The sequence below is a fragment of the Ictidomys tridecemlineatus genome, chromosome X (genome assembly GCF_052094955.1).
Source record: "Ictidomys tridecemlineatus isolate mIctTri1 chromosome X, mIctTri1.hap1, whole genome shotgun sequence".
Taxonomy (NCBI): domain Eukaryota; kingdom Metazoa; phylum Chordata; class Mammalia; order Rodentia; family Sciuridae; genus Ictidomys; species Ictidomys tridecemlineatus.
The window spans coordinates 93351799-93375934 of record NC_135493.1 but is presented as its reverse complement, the minus strand read 5'-3'; the positions used below and the strand labels follow the sequence as shown (position 1 = coordinate 93375934).

Below are 24136 nucleotides of genomic sequence, written 5' to 3'. Positions count from 1 at the left end.
AATGGAAAGTTTCTTTTTTCATGGGGACAAAAAAGGAGATGTTTAATACTCAAAACTACCACTTATAAGTAGATTTCAAGTTGCTTTCTAATGTTAAAAGATTAATGAGTTTTTTTAATTGAAAATTTCTTTGTTAGAAATAATTGATATGAGTATCCATGTGTATAATGCATGATTTTTCTTAATTTGCAGACCATGAAGACTATGACCCACAAACTGTGAGGCTGGGAAGTAGATATAGTCATGTTCAAGAAGTCCAAGAACGGCTTAACTTCCTTAGGTTTGTTTTATATAATTCCATTGTTTTCTAAGACATAGATAAGAAATGTAGAGGGAATATGCTGTACAGCTACATCTTCATTGGGTGGTCTTTTCCCCTTACCACTTTTTTTTTTTTAAAGGTAAAAATCATTGTCTAAAAGACATACAATATCTCCTTATTTTTGTTACTGAATACTCTAAAATTAATGGCTGAGTTGTGACTTTCTTGCAGTATTTAAAGAAAACACATTTTAAGCTTTTTAGAGTAGACTTCTCATATTCATTGTGGGAATTATTTTTAGTTTTAAAGCATAGATTTCCATATTTTCACACAACTGGACAGAGAACCACACCTATCTCTGTGATATTATAGACACCAAGAAAGTTGAGACAAAAGGTTGCTGGGCCAGCGCCTAGTAAAAGTAGTTTTAGTCCTTTAGTGCCTTGTTTATCTTGACGATGCCTGGCAAGGGCAATCGGGGGTCACATTAGAAACATGATTTCTAATTAGGATGAGGAAAATAAGGTTTATTCCACTAAGTGAAATGCCCAAAACTGTATTTTCTTGGTGATTGAGCTTTTAATGATTATACATTTGAAAATTTGAAAAATATCAAAAATATCTTTGTGGTTAAAATTTTTGATGTATCTTAAAGGATTAAATAAAACACATTATATAGCAGATTTTTTTTCTTATTATAAGTGTGCTAAAAATGCCCAAATTATGTACTTTAGAAAATCTATCACATTTATTATTTTGTTAAAAGTTCTAGAGAGAGTATCTTCCTGGGGTTTGTTAATTAGGGACTTCTATTTATTGAACTTTGTTTCTTTATTTTTAAGTAATTGCAGAATGATTTTGACTTAAGAAAAACTCAACCAGATTTTAAATTTGGCATTTGTTTAATGTGAAGTAGTTTTAGGGGGAGTTTTTAAATTTGTTTTTTGACCACTCACATAGAGGTGTCTACTTCCCAGATTTAGAATCACTGCAATAGTGAGTCGTCATTAATGATTGGCGTATCTTGTATCCCTTTGGCTTATTAGAACAGAAAAGCAGTTGTAACCCTGTTTTCTCTAAGATCAAGATCAGGAGGACCTGTTGTGACTCATTAGTACTTATGTGACTTGTAACAACAGATTTAAAGCAAAGTAACCAAATTAATGGCTGCTGTGTATTTGGCCTGTGTTAAACACCTTACACCTCATAGCATAGTGTGAGGCTAGGTGATATCTGGAAAAAAACAAGATTCAAATGACTCAGAGTAGCTTTTTTGAAATCACATAGACAGTATGGGATAGAATTACACTTCTCCACAGGTCTGTGTTCTTCCTATTAGATGAGTAATTTTTCAGACTTCTGAGTAGATTCTGTGAAAATTTTTTAAAATAAGCGAGAGAAGTTTCAACCCCATTTCTCATTCCTTTCTTTACCTCTCCTAAGAATTGGAGCAGCTCTGCTTTTGTATCAGATTTCTAAAAGTTATTTTCACTTGAAAAAAGGTTTCTGCTGTTATCTTTAGAAAACAAAATTAAATACACTTTGAAAGCAATTGTATTTTTTCCACATTGGACCTCCATTTTTTTGATCTATAAAGTAGAGGTTCTCAGGGTTAGGTAGAAGTGTGTTCTGTGAAAATATCAAAAGCCTTAATTTGAGATCCAAAAATGATTTGAAAAGGAAAAGGAACCTCCTAACATTTAAGTAAATGCACCTTACTCTCATTGGGCATGTGGCTACCATTATGGTGTTAGCTAAAAATTATTGTTACATTACTCAGAATAAAGTGAGGTGTTCCCTGTCTCATACACATGGCAGAACAGGGTGGGTTAATGGATGCCAAAGGAAATTAGAAAGCTTTACCAAAAAGGACTATTTATAGCAGAATTCACCTTGGTTACTGTCTGTTCTTAATGACCAATCCAATAGTCAGAAAACTAAAAGACCCTAGAGAGCACCACCAAATGATTGATAGGCATCCTATTGATTATTGACCATTGTTTAAGTCATACGTGTTATTGTGTTCAGTGTGACCAGGTAACAGATGATGACTACTAGGTCATCAGAAAGTATTAAAATGGAAGTAATTTTGACCCATAAATATTAATGAGCTATGAATATCTCATTTCCCAGTGATGCCATTTAAACAATGCCAAATCTTCATTATTTTAAACTCAAATTATTGATTGAATATACTTAGAAAATGGCTGGTTTCACAGACTGACCTATTTCAATTCAAGGAATGAAGGTTTTCTTTATAATCATTTAGTGAAGTTCCATAGGGCTTATACTAGGTGCCTTGTACGGGCGTGTTGAATGAATTCCTATCTAGTTTTTTTTTTTTTTTTTTTTTTTTAGTACTAGATAAAAGTTGAGAAATAGGTTCCTGTGAAAGAACTGACATCTTTTTATCTGTAGTTACAAAAAATAATTGTGATAAATGTATTATTTCATACATATACGGATAGATTGCCTTTCAGGATAAAAATTATGTAAATCTAATTGCCAATTTTTTATGTTTTTCCAAGATTTTTATTGAAGGATGGCCAACTGTGGCTATGTGCTCCTCAGGCAAAACAAATATGGAAATGCTTAGCTGAGAATGCAGTTTACCTTTGTGATCGTGAAGCCTGTTTTAAGTGGTATTCCAAATTGATGGGGGATGAACCAGACTTAGATCCTGATATTAATAAGGACTTCTTTGAAAGTAATGTGCTTCAGCTTGATCCTTCCCTATTAACTGAAAATGGAATGAAATGTTTTGAGCGATTCTTCAAAGCTGTGAATTGTCGAGAAGGAAAACTAGTAGCAAAAAGGAGAGCCTATATGATGGATGATTTGGAGTTGATAGGATTAGACTATCTTTGGAGGGTAAGTCAAAAGTAGGATCTCTGTAAACATTATCTGTAGGAATTATAAAGTTACATATAGATATGTATGTATACTGCTCTGATGTATAGCCCAGGCTTCTGGGATGGTAGTGGTTCATCTTGATCTTACTGTATCTTTTGTCATTTGAGAGTTTTTTTCTGTATTCTTTCTTTCCATCTCCCTCATTCTGCCACTGGTGTTCCTGTTGTCTGGCTTGAAATTTCGTGTTTATTTATGTGTAGAAGTATACTAACCATACAAATCTTTAATGAATTTCCCCATGGAAGTTAATCCACCGCACCCCAGTTTCATTCATTGTAGATCTTCCTTCATTATTAATTTTAGTTCATTATACATTTGACACGAAAACAGAAGACAGAAAAAGAAGACTTTATTTATAGACAGGATTATGAGTGTGTACTTTATGGGCACTGTTAAACTTATATTGGTAAATACTTAGGGAAGTATAATATCTATTTAAGGCTAATCTTTCCATCTTTTATAGTATTTATATATTTCTATCTTTAAAAAGCTGACCTATTGCTAGGTACAGTGGTACACACTTAATAATCCTAGCAACTGGGGGGCAAGACAATCATAAGTTCAACATGAGATCCTGTTTCAAAATTAAAACAAAAAGAGCTTGGGATGTAATTCAATTAGGGTTTCTGGGTTGAATCCCCAGTATCATACACAAAAAAAATACATAAATTGGGGATAGGGTTGTGGCTTAGCGGTAGAGTGCTCACCTAGCACGTGCAAGGCCCTGTTTTCGATCCTCACATAAAAATAAATAAATAAAATCAAGGTATTATGTCCAACTACAACTAAAAAATAAAATTTTAAAAAAGCTAAAAAAATCTAAATCTGACCTGTTAATACAGCACTTTATATCGTTTTCTTAGATTTCTATGAAATAATGTTCTACAAACCATAGGTAGACTTAGAGGTTTAGTGTGGTATACAAGTATTTAAAAAAATTTTAAGAAAGTGTTCTCAGCTTTTTTGTAGCAGCAGAAAAGGTTAGTGGGGATCCTTAACTAAAATTTAACAGCGGAAATGGATTTTAAAAATCAAAATTCACGTAATAATCCAAAATGTAAATCTAATCAAAGAAATCCTGTAGTTTTTGTTGTTGTTTTGTGTCCCCAAGCCTCTTAGAGTGGTCAGCACTGAAACACCTCCTTTAAGCCCTCTTGGGTTCTGAACATAGTTTGAAAACCACTAATGTAATTAGATGGGTGATAAAGCTTTCTAGAAACTGGGAGTGGAAGGAGAGTATGCTAAACTATTTCACTATTCTCTTTCTTCCTTTCAACTAATTTGAATTCCTCCTGTAATGCCTTACGACTTGGTTAATAAGATGTTAAAATTATAGGGTTAAATAATAATTGTCAAAGATTATTTTATCTTAAGTAAAATGTCTCGTTCTTAAATAGTTTTCTTTATTCAAAGACTAAAATTTTTCATTTATTCTTTTGGTCTATTTGTACCAGTTTCACTTGATTATTAAAGTCAGATTATAGTTAAATATTAATTTTTGAAGAGTATATTAAAAATAATTGAGCATATGATCAACTAAACATGTCTTGAGAATTAACATTTCAATCTTTTTGAACCTAGGTTGTGATTCAGAGTAATGATGATATTGCCAGCAGAGCTATAGATCTACTGAAAGAGATATACACAAACCTTGGTCCAAGGCTACAAGTTAATCAGGTAAGAATCTGTGTGCTTAAAACATCCACATACACCAAACACAGTGGCACGTGACTGTAGTAATCCCAGCCATTTGAGAGGCCGAAGCAGGAGGATTGCAATTTCCAGATCAACTTGGGCAACGTAGTGAGACCCTTTCTCAACTGCTGTGCATGGCCAAGGCCCTGGGTTCAATCCCCAGTACCACAAGCAAAATAAATAAACAAAACCAATTCCCACATATTAGAGTACCAGTTGGTAACACTTGGCACTCTGTGTCCTGTAAGAATTTTATGCTTTCTATTTTAGTTGCAGTTGGACACTTTTATTTATTTTTATGTGGTGCTGAGGCTTGAACCCAGCACCTCGCACATGCTAAGCGAATGCTCTACCACTGAGCCCCAGCCCCAAGAATTTTATTCTTTTATTCAGAATTAACTAGAAATTGTTTTGTTCCAGCTCTTATCAAAATATTGGTAAAAAGTTCATATTTCTGTTAAACAAAATATCATAAGTGAATCTTGACATACATGGCTGGCTTAATTTGTTTGAATATGATTATTAATCATCTGTTGAAATGGCAAAGAGATTTACTGAATTTGTTTTGATACTAGTACCTAATCTTTTAAAGTTCATTTTGGAAGCCTACTTTATCCTAGTAATTTCCATTAACACTAGCTTCCTTTAAAAAAAGACAGAAAAGACAAACCTTGATGTGTTTTTTTATTACTATAGACCGAGTCTCATTGAGAGCTACCTTTAAATTAGCCATTGTCATCTCTAATTAAGTTAATGTTATATGCTTAATTTTTCCATCTTAGAGCAACTTGAACTATCTTTATTTGGCCCGTTATTTGTAGGTGGTGATCCACGAAGACTTCATTCAGTCTTGCTTTGATCGCTTGAAAGCTTCTTATGACACGTTGTGTGTTTTGGACGGTGACAAAGACAGTATTAATTGTGCAAGACAAGAAGCAGTTCGAATGGTTCGAGTATTAACTGTTTTAAGAGAATATATAAATGAATGTGACAGTGATTATCATGAGGAAAGAACAATTCTACCTATGTCAAGGTTTGTGAATAACTGATCAACTAGTGCTAATTCTTAATTATTGGGTATTTTCCTTATCATATGATTGAAAAAGACGATACAGGTAAAAAGAGTGAGGAAATTAATCTTTTTACAAAATAGTGTTTTGCCCATTATAAACATTATTTGTGCCAGGTGTGATGATGCATACCTGTAGTCCCAGCGACTCGGGAAGCTAGCGCAGGAGAATCCTGAATTCAAGGCCAACCTGGGCAACATAGCAAAACAGAAAAACTGAGTTATTCGTATCATACAGAATGTTTGCAATAGTGGCCTTTTTAACTGTTAAAAATAATAGCTTAGTCAAATTGGGGAGTAATTAGAACTTTTTAAAGCTGCTATTATAGATAGCTAATATAAGAAGAAATATAATATTTTCAGCAGCTGGGGTTGTGTCTCAGTGGCTGAGTGCTTGTGTAGCATATGTGAGGCACTGGGTTTGATTCTCAGCACCACATATAAATAAATAAAGGTCCATTGACAACTAAAATATATTTTTTAAAAAATGAAAAAAAGATTTTCATATGGGCTAAGTAACATTTTTCTTAAGGTTTCATCATTTAGTAATTTAAATGCCATTTATATAAAGTGTCATCTTTTTTTGCCTTTTAAGAATTAGATAAAGTTATTCCTTTAGTATGATTTGTATCTTAACTAAAAGAAGGTAATATGCTAACATAAATATCATTTTCGGGTGAATTTTCATATTTAGAGTTTTTCAGGGAAAATATATATTAGCATTTTTGTTGATGTTCTCAAGGTAAAGTTTACATTTCACATTTATAAAGTCTTAATTGGCTTTTATAGCATAAAAATAAGTGAATTTTCTGTCACTGTCTTAATTTCCTTGAGTCATATCCATCATTTTCAGCAACTGTAGGTAGAAAATTAATGAAAATGTTGTGTTTTGAAGTTACTTGTAGTTAAAAGGAGCGATCCTTTTTCATTCTGAGGATACTAAAAATAATAAGTATCTTTAATTCACTTCCCCTTATTTAATAAGAAAATACTCAGTGTTAAATTCCTAGCTTTATTTTCTTGGCCACTGGATTTGAAAGACTGCTGAATATGATAATGTGTTTTTTTCCCCCTCCCCGCAGAGCTTTCCGTGGCAAACACCTCTCTTTTGTAGTTCGATTTCCAAACCAGGGCAGACAGGTAGATGACCTGGAGGTATGGTCTCATACAAATGATACAATTGGTTCAGTTCGACGATGTATTCTCAATCGCATTAAAGCCAATGTAGCCCATACAAAAATTGAGCTCTTTGTGGGCGGTGAGCTAATAGATCCTGGAGATGATAGGAAGTTGATTGGACAATTAAACCTTAAAGATAAATCGGTAAGTAAAGTATGTATACTTGCTAATTTTTTTTTGATAAAACGAAACCTGAGATTATTAATTCATTCAAGAAATGCTTTTTATTTGTTATGCATAAGGCTGTGTTAGGTGTTTGGGCTTATACTGCTAACTAAAACAGGCATACTGACACCTACAAAATATCAGAATAAAAGATTTCTAAAAACTAAGTGGGTTATAAGGTAATATTTTTTAAAATTTCTAAAAGTATAGCATGTCATTTTAGGGTGTTTTCTTGGTATGTCACTAGGTTCTGAGTTGGGTTTTGTGTAAATATTTTTCCTTGTCTTTGATACTAATACATTATGTCCTTTTCAGCTGATTACAGCCAAACTTACGCAAATAAGTTCCAATATGCCTTCAAGCCCTGATAGCTCTTCTGATTCCTCAACTGGATCTCCTGGAAATCACGGTAACCATTACAGTGATGGTCCCAATCCAGAAGTGGAAAGTTGTTTGCCCGGAGTGGTGAGTAGATGCAGTTGTCACATACTGTGTGTAAGACATTGTGCTAGCTAGAATCTTGAGAATAAAGAAGTATACAAAATAGTTGGTTTTTCTTGAGTTTACAATAGTTATCAACTATTGACCATTAAGGTTAGAATGGATTGCTCTAAATGGTGATTGTAACTCAGTTGAAGTGTAAAACAATTTCCCTGTAGGTACATATGGTGTTTACATTGAAGTAATCTATTAGAGCCTAATTATAATACTCAAATATATAAATTTCAAAAAATATCATTGTCACCAGGTGTGGTGGTGCATGCCTGTAATCCCAGCAGCTTTGGAGGCTGAGGCAGTCGGATCATGAGTTTGAAGCCTGCCTCAGCAAAAGGAAGGCACTAAGCAACTCAGTGAGACCCTGTCTCTAAATGAAATACAAAATAGGGCTGGGGTTGTGCCTCGGTGGCCTAGTGCCCCTGAGTTCAATCCCCCAGTACCAGAATAAAATGGGTCCTTTATTTAAAACTGTTTATGTAGGAAAATATCTGTAATCTTCTTAGATTGTCAGCAGAATATCCTCCATAGAAGCAGTTATTTCTCCCTTTCTTGACATCTCCTTTGTCCCCTCTCCACAAAAATCTTAATGACTACAGTAACACCAGCTATTCCAGTGTCAGAAGAATTTGATTCCCAGCAGCAGTTTGATTAGGAATTGAGTAGTGCGAATAGTATCCTTTTGTATGTCCAGAGTTTTAAGTTGTATATGTGGGAGAAATTTAATAGAACAGTTAAAGAGCCATCACAAAGTTACTGGAAGTGTCTTAGATAAAGTGTTCAGTCTGTATCAGGAAGGATTAGTAAAGGTGAGAAGATGCCAAAAGCTAACTATATCAGAGTAGACATGAGATGAACAAATTATGGAGTTTAACTTCTTTGGATTATGTTTTTTGTGGGGGATGATTTACAGGTAATTCATATATTTTGTATTCTAGATTATGTCACTGCATCCTAGATACATCTCTTTCCTTTGGCAAGTTGCAGACTTGGGTAGTAGCCTAAACATGCCACCTCTTAGAGATGGAGCAAGAGTGCTTATGAAACTTATGCCACCAGGTAAGAATGTTTAAATGATGATAAAGTACATGCTGAACAAAAGGGATATGTTTGCAAATTCGTTCTAAATGGACCACAACTTAAGGGTTGATAAACACAAGCCAAATGCAGCCTAATACCTTTTTTTTTTTTAATAACCAAATACCTTAAGATGGTTTCTAAATTTTTAAATTTCTTTTTAAAAAAAATGCAAAAGAATACTATTTTGTGATCCATGAAATTTAAATTTTAACATAGATAATCAAAATTACATTGGTATGTAGCCACACTCAAAGATTCACTGTCTTTTGATACTTTTGTTTTGCAATAGCATAGCTTAATAATTGTGACCCACAAGCCTCAAATATTTACTCTGAGCCTTTTATAGATAACATTTGCTTTCATGTGTCTTGTTATGTAGATCATTTGTCACCAACAGTATTGTTACTTCTTTATTCCCTAGAAACAATCACTTTCAACTTGAACTTTTATTCTTACATATGTATGTACCATTATATCTGTAAATAATATCCTCTTACCACTGGTTCTTTGTCACTTTTAGATGTATACTGATTGTCCACTTTGTAGATGAAAATTCTTACTCCTACATCCTCCCCAATTTGTTTAAATATCTCTTTAATTCTTCCCATATACCTTCTTGAATCTTTCAAATAATTTTCCATTATTGTTCATTATATAATCCATCAACTGTGCTGTTGTCCTTTTCCTCTTCCTCCTCATCGTCCTCATTTGGTGGTTCTTTGCCTTCCGTACACAGCTTTCAATTTGAGTCTTTGGGAATACCACATAAGTGATGTTCTGTTCTTCTCCATGTGTTCTTTCTGATGCTATGTGATTTCAGTTTCTCCCTTTACTCCTGATGATCTCTGTAAGCACTTGAGTTTTTTCCTTCTTTGCTGGAAAAATTATTCTTTTCCCTTTGTAATAAAGTATTTTGAGATACCTTGATTCTGTTTATACTTTTTCTCATTGGGCTTTTTTTATGCATTTATATCTGTATGAACTCATGGTTTCCTGTTACATTCAAAGGATTATAATCTGTTACTTGACATTTACTTGAATGCTCAAATTATCTCTAATTTGGTCAGTAGAAACCTCTTCAAGCTGGTTTCTTTTAATTTGTTCTCATCAGTTTTTGAGCACTTGTGTTCTTGTTGGCTCAAGATAATTCAGGCTGACAACCTGTATTTTGTAACCCTACTCTAGAATCTGCCATTTCTCCAAGGACCTATGGGTCCTTGTACACATACATATAGTGTATGAGTGTATATATTTATTTTAAAATCATGGGATCATGTCAGTTCCTCCAGTTGTCACCTGTGATAGGTTCATTCTAATTTTCTATCTTTCTGAATTTGTGAAATGTCTGGTAGTTGTCCTTTAACATATTTTCCTATTTAATCTATCCTCTTCATGTAACAAGTCATCACCACCACCCCGTTTCTGTGTGCAGGACTATACTCTCAATCCTGGGCCTCACTCCACTCAATGGTCATTGTCCTGACATCGCTTGAGTTCAATCTTCATGCTGGGCTACCTCAGTGTATAGACTCTCTCTTCCCCTTGCACTGTTTCTTAATTCAAAAAAGCACCTCACTATTTCTTTCATCACCTTGGTGTGTTCGAAAAGTACAGATCAATTGTGGTGTTGTCTATCTCAAAAATCTTCATGATTTTATACAGGTTGTATATTTTTTTTCCACACAGTACAACTTACATTGTTGCCTTGTTTATCTCAGGGCATCACAACAGGAGACACTGTGTCCTTTTGGTTACATTAACCCAGATTTACTTAGTTGCTGGGTTTCTCCTCTGAAGTTAATATTTTTTCCTTTTGTGGGAAGATGTTTTGAGACATTGCCTATCTTTTCCTGATGAAATTTTCGCCTTATTTACTGTGATTATGACGTAAATCAGTTTTTATCATGATTGCAGAATTATTTTCACTTCATCATTCCTTTTCCATCTGTTAACTGGCATTGTATATTATAAGCTAGCGCTTTGTCAACAGCTTTCTAGTGTTGCTTCCTCTCGTTTTTATGTTCTTCTAAGTTTATTTTTATATTCTAGGATAATTACCCTGTAAATAATTCTATCCTGTGCCCTTATATCTTTATATTAAATCAAAAAATAGAAATACAAAACTTTTGAGAAGATATATCTATATATATAAATCATCTTCCCTACATTACCACCAACTTAGGATGGTGCTTTTCTCAAATGAATGGATTTTTTTTTTCCAAGCCAAGAAAATGGTCATCAGTTCAAAGTTGATCTCCTTTCTAGGGAGATTTTACAAGGAATATTCATCCATAGCTTTCCAGACAATATACCAGCTATATTTTATTGGTACTGGAGATTGAAGCGGGTGTTGGGCGTTAACCACTGAGTGACCGTGATAGTTTTAAAAACTGTCTTATGCTTCTATTACTGCCTTAGTAACCACCTTATTGGCTTTCTCATCTTACTTTCTGATTAGTGAGACAAGTCACTTCACAAATTAGCCTCTCAGATAAAACTTACCTAAATTTTATTTAATCCCGATCTGTTTTATTGTATAAAATTTGTATTATTTTATTCATTAATGTCTCAGTAATAGTTGTAGCATTATATATCCAAATTCAACCTTCTGACATTATAAAATACAAAACTACTATAGAATCCTTGGTCTTGTGATTTGAGTTTAGTGCCACCAGATGGCGAGAGTGAGCTCTTATCAGGAGTCTCAGGCAGAAATTTTGCGAAGATGCTTTTTTTAGATGATAATCAGCTGTGTAACATTTAAGTAATCATTTAATATGTGTGCATATATGCATATATTTTCCCCACATTTTTATTGGTGCATTATAATTGTACTTATTCATGGGATGTTTTATATATTATTACATGCATATAATACACAGTAAAACAATATAATTTGGCCAATATCTCTCCCCAGCACTTTCCCCCTCCCTTCCCACCTCCAGCCACTTAGTCCCTTTCCTTAATTAATGATCTTCCATTGATTTTCACGTGATCCATCCTCATCTTTTACTTTTTCTTCTCTAGCTTCCACATGTGACAGAAAATACATAACCTTTGACCACCTCAGTTTGACTTATTTAAATTTTCCTGAAAATGACATAAATTTCATTTTTCCTTACGGCTGAATATAACTCCGTTGTGTATAATATACCACATTTTCTTTATCCATTCATTGATGCACACCTAGGTTGATTAAATAGCTTGGATATTGTGAATTATGCTGCTATAAACATAGCATGCATGTCCTAGTAATTGACTTTATGTCTTAGGTATTTGCAGATCATTGCCTGAAGTGGGCCTCTACTGTGATTTGCTGTTCAACTTGGAGCTTCTGTATTCTTTATAATTTGATGTCTTATGATCTAAACTAGACTTAACTCCTGTGTCCTTTGTGTGCACCAGAAAAAGACACTTGCTTGATACTGAGTGATTAAATTGTTTATTTACCAGGCAGAATAAGTTGCTTTTTTTTATAGAAATATAAAAAAAAGGCAGCTAATATTTTAAAATATGTCAAAGTCTGTTATAAGCTCTTTGAACTAATTAATGCACATAATAATACATAACATATCCCATGAATAAGTACAACTATAATGCACCAGTATAAAATGTGGGAAAAATATATGCATATATGCACACTTATTAAATGATTACTTAATTTACTAACTTATTTACTATTAATTTTCTGTAGGAAAAAAGTAGTTAGTAATTCATCGAGCAATTTTTTAAATTATAGGGCAGTTACTTAGAAAGAACTTTATCAAAGTACTTTCTAAAGGTAATTAACTATTTTTTCTTTCTTCCCTCTGCCCCCAAGCATTAAGAATAAGATGTAGGGCTGGGGACGTGGCTCAAGCAGTAGCACGCTCACCTGGCATGCGTGCAGCCCTGGTTCGATCCTCAGCACCACATACAAAGATGTTGTGTACGCCGAAAACTAAAAAATAAATATTAAAAAAATTCTCTCTCTCTCTCTCTCTCTCTCTCTCTCTCTCTCTCTCTCTCTCTCTCTCTCTCTCTCTCTTTAAAAAAAAAAAAAAAGATGTATTCAAGTGAGGAGAGACAGAATTCCCCTGATTAATTATTCTTAAATTTGGTAGCAAATGCCTAATTGTATAGTGGAATTATTGTTTTATTTAACTCTCTTCACTGTAATTTAGAAGAAACTCAAAAAATTTTAATTATACAACTATAGAAAAAATTCAAAGTTCTTATTTTAAGGTAAACATTTGCATTATTAGTGTTGGCTAAAATTTTTAGTAATGTTTCCTGTGTACCACCATGTCTTTCTCAGTGAAGCAAGCTAGTTTTGGTTGGTTTGGTTTTTTTGGTACCAGGAATTGAACCCAGGGGCACTTAATCACTGAGCCACATCCCTAGCACCCCACCCCTTTAAAAAAATATATCTTTTTAATTGTCAATGGATCTTTACTTTATTCATTTATTTATATGTGGTGCTGAGAATTGAACCCAGTGCCTCACACATGTGAGGCAAATGCTCTACCACTGAGCCTCAACCCCAGCCCCACCCCCTGCCTTTTATTTTTTTGAGACAGGGCCTTTCCAGTTGCTAGTGGTGTCATGAGGACACACACAGAGAATTTGGAGGAAAGAGTTTATAATTTTTTTGTTCTTTGTTTTGTTTTGTAACCCAGGAGCCACTGAGATTATAGGCATGTGCCACTGTGCTGGCTCAGAACCGCTTCTTTTGGAGGTTTTTGTTTTTGTTTTTGTTTTTTCAGTCTCCATTGGCTTACAAGGGCATGTTCACTTGAAGCCTCTACTGCTCCCTTTGTGTTTAAGATGACTGATTAAAGGGCCCTGTTTGGGGTGGCGGGGATGTGTGTGTGTGTTATTAAATCAATCTAGTTTAAAAGAGCCTGTGGCAACTGAAATATTATGAAGACAACATAAATTATGTTTTGTTTCAGACCGTGTCTTCTCTTTCTTACAGATAGTACAACAATAGAAAAATTAAGAGCTATTTGTTTAGACCACGCCAAACTTGGAGAGAGCAGCCTTAGTCCATCTCTCGACTCGCTTTTCTTTGGTCCTTCAGCCTCACAAGTGCTATACCTAACAGAGGTTGGTTCCCCCCTCCCCCTTTTGAATTTATTCCATTCATGTTCTTTATTTTGATCTTTTGTTAATATGAAGAACATGGGTGAGATATTTTTGAATTGGTCAAGTATTTCTTAGCAATGATGATAGAAATTGAAGTTATTGAATCTTTTAATATAGTGTCTCCCCCACCCCTCTTTTTTTTTTTTTTTTAGGTGGTCTATGCCTTGTTAATGCCTGCTGGTGCGCCTCTGGCTGATGATTCCTCTGATTTTCAGTTTCACTTCTTGAAAAGTGGTGGCCTACCCCTCGTCCTGAGTATGCTAACCAGAAATAACTTCCTACCAAATGCAGATATGGAAACTCGAAGGGGTGCCTACCTCAATGCTCTTAAAATAGCCAAACTGTTGCTAACTGCTATTGGCTATGGCCATGTTCGGGCAGTGGCAGAAGCTTGTCAGCCAAGTGTAGAAGGCGTGAATCCTATGACATCGGTAATACAGACTTTAAAAAATATTCTTTGTAATAGTTTATGATAGTAATTCTTAAGATAAAACTTATCAGCAACTTTTAAGTAGAGTTTGGGGTTGATTCAAAATGTTGCAAATTTTTTTCCAGTTGGGTACCTGTTTTAGAAGCTTCTTCTATTAGAGTATATTTGTGTTAAAAGTGTAAATAATGTTTCACTGAGTATACTACTGATTTCAGAAGGCAGTTCCTCCCCTTGCTGCTTACATCCTACTTGACTTTAAATTATTTTAAATTTAAGAAAAACCCCTTGTGAGTCTCTTAATAACTTGTACTTGCCAGACGTGTGAAGATCGGGTGTAATTAATTTAGCCTATTGTCAGCTTCCCTTCCCACTTTGATCAGCTTAACCTCCACTTCTGAGCTTTTTATCTGACTGCCTTTTCCTTGGTGGCATCCTTGATCCATAGTACTAAAGTTCTCCAAATATGCCAGAATTTGACACCTACTTATGAGAGGTCAAACTAAACTTTTAGTTGTATTATATACATTGTAAGTGATAATTTTACAAAGGTACTGACAGAATATAAAAGTTTCAGCGATGAGATTTTATTCTTTAGAAATTATGTCTTAATTAAGGAAGATTGGAATGTTGATAAGATAATTATGTCTTAGGTATGATAATATTATGGTTTCATTTAAAAGGAAAAGCTCCCCCCCCATATTTCTGTAATAGTGGCTGAAATACTTGTAAATGCTATTATATTAGATTTGACTGAAAACAATACTGAGATTGGAAATTAGGAGGAATAATAATAATAATAGCAATTTGGTCCGTTATTCATAAGAGTTGAAGCAGGGTAATGAATATGTGGCAGTTTATTAAATTATTCTCTGCTTTCATATGTGTTAGAAATTTTCAATATAAAATAAAATGACCTATGTTTTATATTGTTTTTGTTGTTGTGGGTCCGTTTTGTTGGGATTTTTTGGAAGCACTAAAAGACAAGTTCTTGTTTTGATATAAGAACAGATTCTTGTCATAATTCCTAATGCGGATGTTTAATGAAGTCCAAAAATAAAGAATGCTTTTAACCTTTTCAGAGAATGTGCCATTAGTACATAATAGCCTCCAATCTCAAGAAGCTCATAGTCTATAGGAAGTAAAATATGTAAAATATATAAAATTAGTAATATAGAAATATTTTAAATGATGACATAGAAATATTTATAGTACATACAAGGGAAGTTACCACTCAAAGGCAGTTAGAATTGTGTTGTTAAATATTATCTGTTTTTGTAGACTGTAAAATTTGGTTATTCTGTGAAGGAATGACACTGATATCTTTCATAAGTTAGTCCCCCCACCCCTTTCCATTCCTTTTCTCCTTTACAGAGTAGAATTTGATGGATAGGGGAAAATGCAAGCAGGGTCTGCCTAGGGGCATGTATATTAAAGATGTATAATATTTTACTAAGTCCCTAACGTTAAACCTAGTCTATTCAGATTATCATTTATCCTCTGCAAGTTACACTGAACCCAGATATTGAGACACAAGGTGGATTAATCTAACATGGAGTTGGCAGAGAGGCGCATAGCACTTCAAAGTGCAAGAGAGGGAACCCACACCTTGTTGGCAGCATCAAGTGCTTTGTCTAAGTCACTACAGGCTCTATATTTCTGCAGAGGTGGTCATCTTGGATGTTGATGAATGAAGTGCAAATGATTGGGTCTGCTTATGTACGAATTACTTAAATAAAGTGTTTTTCCAGGTCAACCAGGTTACTCATGATCAAGCAGTGGTGCTACAAAGTGCCCTTCAGAGCATTCCTAACCCATCATCTGAGTGCATGCTTAGAAATGTGTCAGTTCGTCTTGCTCAGCAGATATCTGATGAGGTTAGTATTGTAAGGATTATATGAGTTTTTTATATCTTTGTTTACAGATAACAGAAAGTATACAGTTTGGTGAATTTTGACAAGTACACACATGTGAAACCACTACCCAAAAGTTTATTTATTGCACTGGGATCAAATCTAGGGCATTGTACATGAAGACTCAAGACACAAAATATTTCTTTTAGTCTTTTCTGCCCCTCTACAGTCCATTCTTTCCTCCAACTCTCATTTCAGGTAGTCCCTGATCTTTTTGTCCTTATAAGAGGAGTTTCCATTTTCTAACAGTGAATCATATAGCATGTCTTCTTCTGTGTCTTTTTTTCACATGCATATGTATGTAATATATATGTGAAAGTCAGACTATTGACTTTGAGAATTATGTATGTTATATGGATCAGTAGTTATTTCTTTTTGTTGCTGAATAGTATCCCATTGTGGATATTTCACATTTTGTATATCCATATGCTTGGACTGTTTTGACTATTAAGAAAGCTGCTATTTAATATTCTGTGCATGTGTTTGTGTAGATAGTTTCAAGTCTCTTGGGTAAGCAACAGAGTAGAATGGTTGTCATTTTAAGACCCTGATAAAAACAGTGTGGTTTCTGGTACTAATTTGTAGAGCATACTTTTGTTTAAGCTAAATAAATAAAGGATGAAGGAAACTTGAAAACCTAAAGACAGTGATACTACTTCTCACTAATTCCTATTTCTATCAATAGTTTTAATTACTCATTATCTTGCAGGCATCAAGATACATGCCTGATATTTGTGTCATTAGAGCTATACAAAAAATCATCTGGGCATCAGGATGTGGGGCATTACAACTAGTGTTTAGCCCAAATGAAGAAATCACTAAAATTTATGAAAAGGTAAGAATTATGACAGAAATATATTCTTTTTAATAAATGTTGCTAATTGTGTATGTGGCTAAATTTTTATTGTTTGCTATATTTAAAAATTCTACCTCCTTGCATGTTAATGACTGAAAATCAACTGGTATCTATAGTTGAGAATTTAATAAAAATCTTGCTTTGAAAATACTCAAGAATCCTGCCCTGAATCTGCTTTTCAAATAAAATTGGTGCCCCCCCCCCTTTTTTAACTACTTTGGGGGATTGGATAAAATCGTATCATTGAATTGCATTCTCCAATTCTGTTACTCTTTCATCACCCTTTAATACTATGTGAATTGTGGTTTAGTTAATTATCTTATGGTATCATGGCATTAAAAGTGTTTTTGTGTGAGTCTGTTAAAGCAGTCAAAAAAGTAGGAAAAATATCAACCAGTTAGGTATCATATCTGACCTTGTATTAAATTATTTACACAACAGAAGTTATGCTTGGCTCTTTGGTTTTCTGTCATATGTACCTAGTCCTATTAGGTAGGTACTGCTACATATTTAGAAGGAGAGGTTGAGTTATATGTACTTTTATGGCTCAGTAGAACTTGTATTTTATAGCAAATATAACCCTCAATTTTCATTACTTTATTGGTGTCCAATAGTATCTGTCTATTTAAAGTCCTGGGTCTTCATTCCGTAAGTTACTGAATGCCTATTCTGTTGCAGTCATGTATTATAGTTATTATTTTTAATGAATAAATTCACAAGCATATTTTAGGCTGCTTTCAAAATCTTCCTGAATAATTGTTCAAGACAAGTGATTTTGAATGAAATGGAACAATAGGAAAATTAGATGAACTAGTCAAAAGTACTATACTAGAGTGGTTCTTTAGAAAAGCATGGTTTTTGGTATAAAAGTATATAACTTAGAAGGAGCCTTAAGGACAAAGAAGTACATGTCATGCTCAATATGCTCCTTCAGCCCTTTTTTAGACAGAAAAATACTCCAATTAGACTTTGTTTTCCATTATAATTCTTTCTAGACTATTTCAAAAGAGCCTGAAGAGTTGCAGGAGACTAAGGCTGTGTTGTTGAAGCAAGTAGATAAGTTGTAAGCATTTACTTTGGAGTCTTAGAATCACATGAGATTTTTCTGAAATGCATCTCTAGGTAATTTGTTCCCAATTAATTTTACAGACCAATGCAGGCAATGAGCTGGACTTGGAAGATGAACAGGTTTGCTGTGAAGCACTGGAAGTGATGACATTATGTTTTGCCTTGATTCCAACAGCCTTAGATGCTCTCAGTAAAGAAAAGGCTTGGCAGACATTCATTATTGACTTGCTTTTGCACTGTCACAGCAAGTAAGTGTCTTTAATTTTGTAAAAATTGATTTTATTTTGTAAGCAGAAATAATGCTGGCATAATGTATCTCTTAAATCAGATAATCTCTGTAGCATGTGTTGAGGAAAATTTTATGTAATAATGTTTTACCTAACCTGAATTCATTTGATTTTTTTGTCTCTGCAAATGCCAGCATTAGGTGCACATGCCTTGTAATCCCAGTGACTCGGGAAGCTGGGGCAGAAGGATCGTAAGTTCAAAGCCAGCCTTAGCAACTTAGCAACTTGTACCTGTCTCAAAAAGGGATGGGGATAAAGCACTTCTGGGTTCAATCCCTAGTACCAGAAAAAAAAAAAGGCAAAGAAAAACCAACATTAATTCTCAAAGTACTAATTTTTTTCTACTTAGGGTCAACTAAGAAATATGGATTAGCCCATCTTTGAAAATCTGAACTGTAAGATTTAACTAGGATATTGTCCTCCTATCTTAGATTCTTAAATGCCAGGTTTTCTTTCTTTTTTTTTTAAGTTTTCATATACTTTTTTTCCTAATTAGTTATACATGATGTAGAATGTATTTTGACATATTCTCGTTCTTCTAATCATGATATACGATTAAAATGATTATGTAATCATATGTGCACATAGGATAATAATGTCCCATTCATTCTATTGTCTTTCCTATTCCCATTCCTCCTCCCTTCCCTTGCCAGACTTTCTTTAGTTAAAGTTAATTTTATATCATATTAAAATTTATGAGACAAGGTTACTGAACGAATTTTGGCATTTTGCACTAGAATAAAGATCAATTATAAAGCCTTTCCTTTCAAAAGCATTTAGTCAGTGATAATAATTTCAATTTGCACTCTTGTGCAAGTCCATCAGATTTGTAGAAAATGTTGGTTTCCATCCATTTCCGTCAGTCTGATCCTGACCTTCATATATAAGGTTAAGTTTTTAAACTTTAGTGTCACTGTTAATATGTGATTAATCTGTCTTACATACATGCCATTCAGTAATGACAAAATTAGTTGTAGAAATGTTAGTATAAAGTCAAAATAAGCAATTTGCTGAAATGAAATCTAGTGATGGATAAATAAAGCTTAAAAAATATACATGATGTATGTAATAGGGTGTGTTCAACTTGCCTACTTTCAAGGGTGCTTAAAATTGATGTGTAGTAGGTTCTCAAGTAGGAATGTTTAAGAAGTTTTTTGAAGCTAGGTATGGTGGCGGGCACCTACACTAAGAAATGAGGCAAGAGGATCACAAGTTCAAGGCCTGCCTCAGCAACACAGGGAGAGCCTGTCTCAAAATAAAAATTCAATCCCTGGGGACATAGCTCAGTGGTAGATATTAGTTGGGGAGGAGACTTGAAGTCAGTCCTGGAGATAGCAGATTTCTTTTTTTTTTTTTTTTCTTTTTAAAAATTTTATTTATTCTAATTTGTTATATATGACAGCAGAGTGCATTTCAATCCATAGTACACATATAGAGCACAATTTTTCATGTATTTGGTTGTACACAAAGTAGAGTCATACCATCATGTCTTCATACAAGTACTTAGGGTAATGATGTTCATCTCATCTTACTGCCTTTCTTACCCCCCGCAGATTTCTTATTCTATTTTTTTTTAACTTTTTATTAGGAATTTTTTTAAATTATTAGTTGTTCATAACATTACATAGCTCTTAACATATTTCATACATTTGATTGAAGTGGGTTATAAATTCCCATTTTTACCCCGTATACAGATTGCAGAATCACATCGGTTTTTACATACTGCCATACTAGTGTCTGTTGAATTCTGTTGCCTTTCCTATCCTCTACTATCCCCCCTCCCCTCCCATCTTCTCTCTCTACCCCATCTACTGTAATTCACAAGGAATGTGTTTCATGAACTTGGCCTAGTAAGAATTAAGGAACTTGGAGCTGGGGCTAGGTAGGGCTCAGCAGTAGCACACTTGCCTGGCATGTGTGAAGCACTGAGTTCAATTCTCAGCACCACATATAAATAGAGTCTATCAACAACTAAAAAAAAAATTTTTTTTAATGAAAAAAGAATTAAGGAACTTGGGCTGGGGTGTAGCTCAGTGGAAGAGCGCTTGCCTAGTATGTGTGAGGCACTGGGTTCGATTCTCAGCACCACATACAAATAAGTAAAATAAAGGTTCATCACAACTTATATATATAATTTTAAGGAACTTGGTTTAAACATGTTTTCTGCCCTCAACCATTTATGAAAATTTCTCTTATGAGCTGGGGATGTAGTTCCTTGGTAGAACACTTGTTTAGCATGTTTAAGGCCCTGAGTTATATTTCTGGTACTACCAAAAAACTATGTGAGTCTTTTCCTTATTTGACTTTTGAATTTTAACTGCCCAGCACATAGTAGAGTTTCACATATTACTGGTAGATTATAATTATACCCAGAATCAAACTCTGTGACAGAAACAAGTCAGAATATAACATATAAGAAAAGCTTGATTCTTGTTTTGACCTTGTCAATCATTTCAATTACAACAGTCTTAGTCCCCATAAAAGATGAAGTACTTAGGGAATTGGAAAAGAAATAGGTTACCTTTTGCCTGGGAGGAAGCAGGAGTGAGGGTTTTATGCTGGATTTAGCATGTGAGCTCATGTTAAGTTAGGATTTAGAGGATGGGCCAGGTGTATTCGCATGCTTGTCATCCCATCAGCTCAGGAAGTTCAAGTAGAAGGATCACAGGTTCAGAGCCAGCCTCAGTAACTTAGTAAGGCCCTCTCAAAATAAATAATAAACTGACCTGGGATTTTGTCTCAGTGTTTAAGCACCCCTGGGTTCAATCCCTGGTGCCAGAAAAAATTTAAAAGGATGATAGACATAGCCATTGTGCTGCCCCTCTCTCCCCCTCATTTCCAGTTATGTTGCTTCTGCTTTTAATTTAATTCTTTTTTTTTTTTTGAGAGTGAGAGAGGAGAGAGAGAGAGAGAGAATTTTTAATATTTATTTTTAAGTTCTCGGCGGACACAACATATTTGTTGGTATGTGGTGCTGAGGATCGAACCCGGGCCGCACGCATGCCAGGCGAGCGCGCTACCGCTTGAGCCACATCCCCAGCCCCTAATTTAATTCTTACACTGCTTCTTCCTCTGTCAAAACAGCCAGCTCCCACTGCCTGGACGTCTGCAATGTTCTTGTTCCTCCTCCTGCTGTTATTGTACCCCTTTAATCTGTTGAGCACACTATAGGCAGAATGGTCTCTATAAAATACAATTGTTTCTTTTCTGCTTAAAGTCTTTTTATGGCTTCCTATTGCCTTTTAAGCAAATCCAAACATTAAGTTTGTTTTTTAAGCATTCCACAATTTGTTCTCCTCTTCTCCTCCTTACTCACAAGTTCAATTTTAATGCCACATTTTCCAGTAACTTTTCCTTATCCCTAGACCAGGACAGTTTCCAAAATTTCCATTCCTATTAAAAGGTCTGCTTCCACATCGTAACACTGATAATAAGTTGGAATATTGGAATTCATTTAGGTGTGATAAGCTTTTCTGAACCCCTCCAGGGCCTAATGCTTTACCCTTCCTATTGCCATCCCTGGGATAGTGCTTTCAGAGTAGAACTAGAGATCCAGTTTTGATAGGTAGGAGCAAAGGATCACACTGTGAAAGAGATTAGTGGGAGTCACTTTGACAGAAGACCTGTGATGCTACTATCTAAGTAGTGTTTGATTTCAGTATGGTGGTCAGTCTCATTTGTTTGTTACCTATTATGTAGCAGACACTATGGAATAGTTCAGTAAGCAAAATGAAGATGTTCTTAGCCTTCTTGGAGCTTATATGCCAAAGGATATAGAGAACGGAAAACATGGGGAAAACCATATAGTATGTTAGACCTAATAAATAATGCAGTGAAAAATAAAGCCGGAAAGGGGAGTCAGTGGGGTTCATTTTTATCCAGCAAAGTCAGAGAAGTCTTCACTGAGGTGCCCTTCAATCCAAAGTCTGAAAGTGTAAGGTAATGATCCATGTAGGTAACCAGGGATTGTTTTAAGCAGAAGGAGCAATAGAGGTAGATATTTTGAGGCAGGAACATTCCTTTCATGTTGAAGGTAGAAGGGTAAAGGAGGGCAGTAGCAGAGGCTGAGACCAGAGGGGATAAATACATAGTCTGGAAGGATTTTATAGTCACCCTGAGGACTTTGATGATCACTGTGAGATGGCAATCTGTTGGAGGGTTTTGAGTGGAGAAATCTGATGTGTTCTGTGGTTGGGTGTGGGTTGTAGAGTATTAGGAAAAGCAGCTAAACTATTCCATTAATAAAAGTGGAAAGAAACTATCAGATTCCAGGTACATCGCGAAGATGGAAGCAACAGGATTTATCAAGCAGAAATGTGTTTCTTGGCAAGCAGTATAAAAGTGTGACAGTGCTCTGGGGCTTTTGAGGAATTGACAAACTCTTTATGGGCAGCCCATTCCACCCCAGTTTGGGCTACATACCTAACTTGTTTAAAACTAAACCAGGCAGTAGGTGTAACATACATGCACTTTTTTGAAAATCTGACATAGCCATGGACCTTCTTCCCAGAAATTTATGTACTCCTGACTTCACTTGGGTTACTCCCAAATTCTACCCACAATAATTTTAGGAACTTCTGAGTCCCTCTGGTTTATGGGCCCATGGGCAGTTTTCAGAAACCTAAAAATTCCAGGAAGGGAGGTAAGTCACAAAATGTATACTGTCAGGTCCTTTACAATTGAAATAAAAAGTCAGTTCTGAGCTCAGCAGCTAGCACAAAGATAAAACATAGTTACCACAGAAATGTAGTTGGTGATAACTGCAAAATACACACATACTCAGTCAGCAAGTCCTCACTGGGCCTCTTGCACATGTCAGACATTGTTCTTGGTGCCTGGAACTCTGGCATCAACAAATCAAAGCCCCCCCACCCCAAAAGAGCTTACTTTCTAATGGAGACAGACTACCATTTTGTAAACAAATAGTATTTGTACATTTAGTAACTGGTTCTTGAACACCTACTGTATGCCACACATTGCTTCAGGTTCTTGGAGTGTTTATTCTAGCGAAATCTGTATAGTATATAATAGAGTTTTGGTTTTTGTTTGTTTTCAAAAAAGATCCAAGCTCAAGATGATGGTGCACTTCTGTAATCTCAGCAGTTTAGGAGCCTGAGGCAGGAGGATTGCAAGTTGAAGGCCAGCCTTAGCAATTTAGACTGTCTCAAAATAAAGAAGGGCTGGGGCTGAGGTTAATGCTCAGTGGTAGAGCTCTTGCCTAGCATGCTTGGGGCACTGGGTTCTATCCTCAGCACCACATAAAAATGAAGGTATTGTGTCTATCTACAACTAAAAACAAATAAAAACAAAATAAAGAAGAGCTGATACATAGCTCCAGTGGTGAAGCAGCCCTGGGTTCAAAATGAACATGTAAAATTCCCAGGATTGAGACAAGATCCATGTTTTCACCATAGATCATCATAGAGGAAATATTGCATAATACCTTAGTCCTCAATCTTTGGCACTCATCAGAACCACCTAAATAGTTTTAACCATTGTTGGGCCTCACCACCCCTAGTATTTTTCTTTCCTCCTTTTTGTTATTCATGACATCTGTAGAATCCTTTTTGACATGATGATAAAAGCATGGAATGTATCTT

At 34.9% G+C, this 24136-nt stretch overlaps 1 protein-coding gene across 3 annotated transcripts in view; it reads left to right on the top strand.

Moving 5' to 3' along the window:
• Usp9x (ubiquitin specific peptidase 9 X-linked) overlaps positions 1–24136 on the top strand; it is a 113153-nt gene that overhangs the window by 59405 nt on the left and 29612 nt on the right. For all 3 annotated transcript variants that reach the window (XM_078034956.1, XM_078034957.1, XM_078034955.1), the window contains exons 15-26: positions 193–280; positions 2791–3133; positions 4757–4852; positions 5692–5903; positions 7022–7262; positions 7599–7748; positions 8717–8837; positions 13816–13946; positions 14138–14416; positions 16164–16289; positions 17035–17160; positions 18331–18497. In XM_078034956.1, the coding sequence (XP_077891082.1) occupies positions 193–280; positions 2791–3133; positions 4757–4852; positions 5692–5903; positions 7022–7262; positions 7599–7748; positions 8717–8837; positions 13816–13946; positions 14138–14416; positions 16164–16289; positions 17035–17160; positions 18331–18497 (2080 nt within the window). The remainder of the gene's footprint in view (positions 1–192; positions 281–2790; positions 3134–4756; positions 4853–5691; positions 5904–7021; positions 7263–7598; positions 7749–8716; positions 8838–13815; positions 13947–14137; positions 14417–16163; positions 16290–17034; positions 17161–18330; positions 18498–24136) is intronic.